The sequence below is a fragment of the Limulus polyphemus genome, unplaced genomic scaffold, assembly GCF_000517525.1.
Source record: "Limulus polyphemus unplaced genomic scaffold, Limulus_polyphemus-2.1.2 Scaffold1139, whole genome shotgun sequence".
NCBI classification, from domain to species: domain Eukaryota; kingdom Metazoa; phylum Arthropoda; class Merostomata; order Xiphosura; family Limulidae; genus Limulus; species Limulus polyphemus.
The window spans coordinates 124,417-133,233 of record NW_013666749.1 but is presented as its reverse complement, the minus strand read 5'-3'; the positions used below and the strand labels follow the sequence as shown (position 1 = coordinate 133,233).

General features: G+C 33.7%; 1 protein-coding gene and 1 long non-coding RNA gene across 3 annotated transcripts in view; one reads left to right on the top strand and one right to left on the bottom strand.

The window, feature by feature from the left end:
• The window catches only part of LOC111086488, a 41,502-nt gene that overhangs the window by 14,047 nt on the left and 18,638 nt on the right, over positions 1-8,817 (bottom strand). The window lies entirely within an intron of this gene.
• LOC106462306 (glutathione S-transferase 1-like) lies at positions 460-2,517 on the top strand. The gene is made up of 5 exons (XM_013922207.2): positions 460-653; positions 1,020-1,078; positions 1,475-1,616; positions 1,820-1,984; positions 2,195-2,517. The coding sequence occupies exons 1-5, from the start codon at positions 513-515 to the stop codon at positions 2,336-2,338; spliced, it is 651 nt and encodes a 216-aa protein (XP_013777661.2). The 5' UTR covers positions 460-512; the 3' UTR covers positions 2,339-2,517.

Below are 8,817 nucleotides of genomic sequence, written 5' to 3'. Positions count from 1 at the left end.
CTCTTTTATCATCAGCTTATTCTACGAACGACCCCTACGTTCCTATTGTTAAATGTTTTATCATCAGCTTATTCACTGAACGCCCCTACGTTCCATGTTAAATGTTTTATCATCAGCTTATTCACGAACGCCCCTACGTTCCATGTTAAATGTTTTATCATCAGCTTATTCACGAACGCCCCTACGTTCCATGTTAAATGTTTCATCAGTAGAAAATATGAATATCTATACATATATATATATATATATTTGTTTACAAATAAAGGTTTATATTTTCTTAAATTATTGATGGTAAAACTAAAATATCTTTTACGTTCTACACTTACTATAAAAATAAAAATGTCAGCAAACTGTGGGTGAGGCTAAGAATAAACAATTGTGTCACTATACGGCGGTGCTGCCTCAAAACAGTATATAAGTCTGATTCAACGTGTTGGTTTGGTATTGAGAGGAGAGTTATCTTGCTAGTGGTTTGAGAATTGTTTGGAGTAGGTTTGTTCTAAGTTTATAAAATGACGGTCGATCTATACCATATGGCAGCTAGTGGACCATGCCGGGCTGTTCGTATGGTTGCTGAGCTTATTAGTGTTAATTTAAACCTAAAGGACGTTGACATACTGGCTGGGGAACAAAATAAACCCGAATTCTTGAAGGTTTGTATTGTTATCAGTAAATAATACTTACGTTCATTTTATACTTTATTAAATAGTGTAATTATCTGAAAACTATAATCATGGTAACGACCTTCATTTGTTTGCAGTCATGGTTTATTATTTAATAAACTTCGTATATATCTCTTCAGTTATTTGCTGTATTATACGTACAGTGAAGCAACTAGTTGGACTAGCTAATAATAGTGTTAACTTGCTCTAACGTCTTTAACAACGCGAACTGAATACGTAACTGGAAATGTGAATTTCTTTTGTTTTTTATTCAAAATACTTGAACTATTTTCTGTTTCAAATATTAAATAACGCTAATCATAACTTGTTTAACTTTCTTTAAATGAAATATTTCAGATGAACCCGCAACACTGTGTACCAACAATTGATGATGACGGATTTTACTTGTGGGAAAGGTAAGTTAGTGTGGGCCTATGTTAGAGCAAGTATAAGTTAAGACCTAGCCTACTTAACTCTCCGAACTGATTAATCAACTGTTAAAAAGCAATACGACTGTATACTTGCACATCGTAATTCTTTTGGGGGGTAGGAATGCTTTTAACTTTACAAGTACGAAACTTCAGGTAAATTCGCATGTGGATCTTAAGTGTATTAGGCTAGAGTGGTGAAAAACACTAAGGTTTATTACTGCGTGATTTTTAACTAAAATATCTAAATAAATTAATAAAAGTAAATAAGTATGTAATAAACGAAGTTCCCGGAACTTAACGGAATATTACACTTTTTGATGGACATAATACCGCTTTGTTGGAACACAACTAAAGGTTGAGAACTTAATCTTCTTTCAACAGCCGAGCTATTATGCAGTATTTGATAAATAAATATGCTCCAGACAGTTCTCTATACCCTAAGGACCCTCGGCAGAGAGCAATGGTGGATATGATGTTGTATTTCGACATGGGGACTCTATACAAGACTCAGGGAGAGCTCTTTGTAAGTATTAATTCTACCTAGTGTTTGTTCTTTAACTTTAATTTCCAGTTGCACTTTAATGTTTGACTTTCTTCTGTCATCACTTGTTACTTGGATATTTAGTAAAACTAAAGGGAAATATTCTACGTTCTAATAAAATGGTGTGAATTAGACTATGTAAAACTTTCTAAAGTGGAATGTAAAGACTGTTGCTCTATACACAGTACCCTCAAGCCTTTAAAGGGGAAGCTCCAGATCCAGAAAAAGAAAGTAACTACAAAACTGCGTTAGGTTATTTGGAAACGTACCTTACAAAAACTTCCTATGTGGCTGGAGACAAGCTCACCTTGGCAGACATTTCTGTCGTGGCTTCTCTATCGATGATGGAAGTAAGTAAATTTTCTAAATGACGTTAGTTGTCTATTTATGTTCGTTATCAACGACTTGTGGTAATCCTTACAATTATTCAGTAATATTTACTTCAGAAGGACTTGGTATATTATATTTCAGTATCTTGTTCATATATTCTACACGAGCAATAGATGCTTCCTACCTGTCTAAACGTCAGGAAACCTAATTATCGCGCTCTGTTCTTATAGGTATTGGATTACGATTTCCAAAGTTTCCCAAAACTATATTCGTGGATGGCAAAAATGAAGAAAGAAATTCCCAATTACAAAACTATGAACGACGAACCTCTCGAAAAATTCAAGGCATGGGTGAAGTCTAATAAGAACCAATGAAATTTCTAGTTGCTGTTTTTAAGTTATCTATTATTGTAATTTAAGGGTTATTTTATTTAATATTACTAATTGGTTTCTTTTTGCTTGTAACATTTTCATTATTTAAATAAAATTACTTTGGATCTAGAATTGCACTCTATAAAAGCTCTAATTAGTTGTAAGTACGTACCTAAAATTGGAATGTTAGTAGAATTTTCTTTCTACAAATAGTAACTTCTGACTCTAATACAACTAAGCCTTAAACAGGTGTGAAAGGGTTAGACTTGTATAATGCAAGAATTGACAAATCTCTATTTACTGGTTTAGATTCTCTAAGTCTTGCAATAAATATTTTCCAATATTTAAATAATGTCTACCTTTTTATCACGACAGAAAATGGTATTAAAGGTTCTGTATGAAAGATCACTATTAGTAGTACCTGCTTCTGAAAGTTCGTCATAACGCTGCGGGTCGTGGTATTTTTATTTTTTTTTGTCACCAGTAGACATTAACTCTTTTTCGAATGTAAACATCTTAACTTTTAAGTTAACTTTACCCTTACTGGTTTTCCGTGTACATAATAACAAATTTCATCACAAACTCTTATTACGAAATATAGGTTCAGATGGAACAAAAAAAAAAAAGAGCAATAGCGGGAAAATGTGTATGGAACTTTATCGCTTATTTTTATTCATTATTTTCGTGTTTTTAAAACAAACAAAATTCTTTCATGGGAGGGGGAAGGAAGCTAAATTTTATATATTGAACTGTTGTATTTTGCATGACTAAAACGTCAAATTAAAAATTTAAGTGAGGTTGGAACCCCTACTATTAGGTGACAACTCAACATGGATACAATAACCATTAAAAAGTAAAGTTTTTAATTCCTATACTATACATGCTCAGATGTCGCACCAGTTGTATGCTCTACTTGTAAGAGTTGTGTGTGTGTGTTTCCCCCCCCAAGAGCAATAATAGAACGAAATGTTGACTGTAACTTCTAACGTGATGTGTTTGAATATGTAGAAATGGGGGGCGTTGTATCAATATATGACCTGTCCAAGAGTGTGCTTAGAGTAGTAGTATTGCTCAAGCATTTTCTTTAACTTCACTGGACTTGTTACTATTCCTCTAAATATCTTGTAAATAGAAACAAAACTTGAGTCCTATTAAATAATACATTTTAATTTAGTATACTATACTAAAATTAACGGAACTTAAGATTACTCCCAAAGTACGAGTCAAATTCCGGTTGTCAAGGGTAGTTATCAATACAGGTATAGCATCTTTGACCAGTATTCCATTCCCTCACTTTTAATTTTTGACTTGCTCCTAGATCCTTTAGACATCAGTGTTAATCTAATAGCTGTGGAGAGCAACTCTCCACGAAAATTGTCATAAACATGTTAATAAAAAAAAATGTACGTACTACCGTTATAAAATCGGTAGCATCTTTAGTTTTGTAAGGGGAATGTTGCTTTGTACATGCCCTCGTTTGCGTATATCTTTTACTTCAATAACAATTGTTACTACTTTTAGACAGCTTATTTTCCTAAACGGACATGCAGTTGGTCAAGAGTATTTGGGACTGTTACGAAACATGAGAATAGTGCCACTCTAGCACTAGGAACGTCTGTAGGATAAACCCTACTTTTTAGTCCAAATTTTGGTATTGTATATATATTTGTAGTTATATCTATCTTCAATCTTGTTCAAAACTTCCTAGAACGCTGTCACCCAACAAAATGAGATATCGGTATTTCTAGCACCTCTATTTCCACATGTGATCAACACGCCAGATAGTCGTTATAAATCAATACATGCTGACAGAGATATGAATAACAAATGTAGCCTAGTCCTCCCTTACTACTACCTTAGAGAAGTAAGGATGTTTCTAGTAGTTTGTAGAGTTTGTTAAAATGATAGTGATATAACTATGAAAGAGTTTGATTGTCTCAAGTAGTGATTGTGAAGAAGGGACGATCAAGGTTCTTCATTGATTTTTAGGTAGTTCAATGGAGCAACACATGCCAATTTACTTTTTGATTAATTTTTTCTCTTCACCACGAAATGAATGTCTAGATGTGCTGGAAATCATCAATTAACATATAAGAGATGGCATTTAGCTACTAGCCAGTAGAAATGGATGGAGGGAGCAGACCAGAAACTACTTTTTATGTGCTTGAAATTGTTTGTATATATTGTGTTATGCCAATCAGGTTACTTAATTTTTGTAACAGGAGAGATGACCAAAAGTTTAAATCCCTAGAATTTAAGAATGGTACTTCAGCAGGTAAAGGAAACGGGTTTAAAGTTAAAAACTGTTTATGCATATACCTGTGAATGTTCTTTGTCGTTGTTGGCAAAGATTATACGTTCACTCTACAGGGGTTACAGTGGTTAAGACCTAACTCCAATTTATTTTACGAAGGAAGTCTACAACTTTCTGAAACTAACGTCATATTATCAACTTTGTGACCACTTTCTCCGAGACAACTACACCTTCTATACTATGACTAGATTACTTACCCCAGCTACGTGCATTGTATAAACACCAATATAAGAGTGAACTGTATGCCATTGAAATGGCTAATGATCTTTGTTACGATCCCGTATTACCGTACTGTATAATACAGTAAAAATAAAAAATGACAACTCTGAAATTATGTAGATTTAAAGATATGTATTTAAAAAAAAAACATCAAATATTAACTTGCATACAATCTTTTACAAAAGGGGTAAAATGACTCTTTCTTGGTAGATCCATGTAGGAACTGTCTTTCCAATTCAACGTAGTATGTCGAAATTCAGCTTCAGGTTCTAAATTCAAAGTTCCAAATCACGCTAGATGTATGATTACAAAACGTTCACTGTTCAAATGTCAGCTGCACCAAAACTTGTCGATATTCTTAAAAACGGTTTTCAACAGTTCTCAAAAAGCACAAGACTTACAAAAGTTAAGACTAATTGTTAAACTTACAAACTCTTTATAGTCGTACACAAAAGCTAATGATAGCTTATAACAAAAACCTACGATTAATATCTAGGTTCAAAAACTCGTTCGATACAGAAATATCTGTCTGAAATAGCCATTCAAACTAAACCAAGCTTCTACAACAAAACAACTCTTTCTGAAACAACGGAAACTTGAGACTTTTATATAAAGCCACAAAAAACCGTTACAGTGAGCGCACGTGCTAAAAACCGTTAATTACACGTCATTGATCAGGCGATACACCTGCAACGCCTCATAAATAAGTTTTACAAAAAATACGTCATCGTAACATCTTCAAGAATCAAGAAAGTATAATCAAATGTTGGATTACAACATAGAAAGAGTGCAACCTTATTGTAGAATATCTACAGGGAAACGCATGATAACACAGCCACATTTTCTTGTCATATATTGAGATCCTGTCCATATACTGAATGTTCAGATCAAAAACATAATTCTGCCATAAGAGCCATTGCAGCAGAAATATCAACAAAACATTATTTAGAATTGATGATTTCACTAGTGGATTGACTATATGTAAAGCAAATTAGGATCTTTGAAAAGACTCGTATCTAACTATGGTGCTGCTAACTGTATAGCAAGATAAAGTGAGATTTCCACAGGTCAATAAATGCATCATGGATTCATAAAAACTGGTACGAAAATGAGGTGCAAGCTGATCTACTGTTTTCCACTTACAAGCCAATTAAATAACTTTGATGTAGTTAGTGGTCTCTGAGGCAGGCAATTCTTCAGACTTTGGATGACGGAAAAACTTAAGTCACCAGAGTATTTGTCAAATTACAACCGATATCCAAAAGTATGTTTTCTGGCTATATTTGTATCAAAATACTGGGAGATGTTGGAGCACTATATTGTGTGTGCTGTTCGGAGAAAAAGCTGGCTACGCAAGGAAACATTTCATTATAAGTTTTCTGTCGTAAAGAACAGCCTTGGGTGCAGCTGGCCATGTACTCAACATTGATAATGATAATTGATATGTTGTGGTCATTACTTTATTAACACAAGGTTTCCAACAACTAGGCAAACTATACGAAATAATCTTAATACGGCAATGAATTGGACCTAAATCACAGTAAAAATTTAAATAAAACTGTATTAAGACTGATTCAAGGCATGGCCAGGTGGTTAGGGCGCTCGACTCGTAATCTGAGGTTCGAATCCCCGTCACACCAAACATGCCAACCTCCGCCTTTGCAAATCCAGGATGAGAAAGGAGGAGGGTTGGGCGCGGGACTAGCAACTCCACCCCGTAAAAACCAGCCTGCTACAAGTAACTGCAACAACACCTTCCGTTGGCGAGGTGTTGTTGCGGACCTATGCTCCACTGGGAGTTTACAGGAATAATTAAAAAAAAAAAGACTGATTCAGTATAACTAAATATAAAATCAAATAAAACCATAAAATAAAGGAAACTAAATACAGAACTAAATCCCCCCCAGTGGCACAATCTGCGGACTTACAACGCTAGAAACCGGGTTCCGATACCCGTGATGGGTAGAGCACAGCTAGCCCCTTGTGTAGCTCTGTGCATAACTTCAAACAAACAAACAATTAACTGCAAATAATTATTTGAAGAACTGAGTACGAAATCAAAATTTTCACAAATTACAACCATAAGGTAAATCAGTTATTAACATAAAATAAATTAAAACTGAAATGAAAACAAAATCAGATACAGAATAAAATTGAATTAAAAAACAAACACAATCAAATATCAAAGTATACTTAAATTCAACTTAAAAATAACATGAAAGGTTAATTTTTTCAAAAAAGAATAAATTTAAACATATTTTAATTGAAAATACAAGATTAAAAGTGAATATGATTAAATACAGAAAATCAAACAAAGCATAATGTGAAACATCTACAGTAAATAGCGAAAAAATACATTACAAAGTTAAAACATAACTGGAAAGACACACAGTAGAGCACATACCTCCGCCACGCAGAGTTTATCATATTCTGCTCTCAAAAAATACGAAAATATGTCCGTCGTTATAAACAGATATGGATCATTTTTCGCAGGACAATAAGGAATAATATTATACGTATGTCTACCAAGTTTCATCAAATTCCGGTCAGTTTTGACTGATTAAAAGAGTAAAAATTGTGTGAAAAATTGTGCATGTTAAACGATGGTCCTGTTTTTAAATTTAAAGCTTGGTACAGGTGTCTAGATGCACAGAATATGAAATAATTTTGCCTTTGGGAACTGTCAAAAGTATTCATTAGCTTGGACCAAGTTACAGTAATTGACTTGGAGCTGCTGCAAGGTGCTCAACTTGAAGCTATGAACTCTGCTACACAGGTTACTCCTATTCCTATAGCCACATCTCACAGTTCCAGTCCAGTGAAAGCAGCAAACTCTTCAGGGCCCTCTAGTGGTGTGGCCACTAGTCCATTGCCAGGAAAGCCCTTGTTATGTCTCCCAAAGGTAGACTTGCTGAGTTTTATGATATTTTAGTTACCAACAACTTTTGCTATCACGACTGAAATTGGGGATAATTTGTATGTATTTGTGAATAAGCCAAATTTGACGTAAAGAACAAACAAAACACAGTCTGAAATAACAAGAACTTTGTCATTAAATCACAGTAAGACAACAATGTACAGTAACTGCATGGTATATCATCAATTTATGTTACATGGCCAACTTCCAAATGTTCTCGGAAAATTCTCCATATGTAGCTGGAGACTAGCTTATCCCATACGTCTCTATCGTGGCAATTCTCTCGATGATGGAAGTAGCCTAAATTAATATTAACCAAAACATTTGGTCGTTATGTTGTGATTTGTTAGCAGATAACTTCAAATGTAAAAAAAACATAGTTACCAGTCATATAACGCGATTCATTAGGAAAATACTTTTGTTCTGGCTTTTGATTAGTTTGATAATTTTCGTTTTTTACTTCTAGAACTTATAGCGTTTGAGAAGACGAAAGCTTATTATCTTTGCATATTTGTATTCTCATAGGTATTAAATTATGAATTTGGCACTTTTCCAAAAATAGCGTGGATGGCAAAATTAGAAGACATTCATGACTACAAAAGTATAAGATAAACTTCTGAAAGGCGTGAATGAAGTCGAAAGGATCAGTGAAAATTGGAATTATTGTCCCTAAACTACGACAGTAATTTAAACGATTTATTGTTCATTTATATAAATCAGTCATTTTGCTATTAATTTTTTCATCAATTTAAATAAAATCTACATTAAGGCTTACAATGACAATCTAACCAAACTGAAAACTAACGCCTTATAGGTGCATTAAAATTAATTGTTACGTCAAGTGGACAACTAATACCTTATAGGTGCATTAAAATTTTTACGTATCTGCTTGTTTGATAATTTCAGGTAGAAATTCTTTCGGAGGAACTTCAATTATACAAGTCCTTTCTTGATTAAACCAGTTTATTCTTTCTCGATACAACTTTTTGTAATACACAGAATTTCCACAGTCACTTTAAACTTAACCTTTAT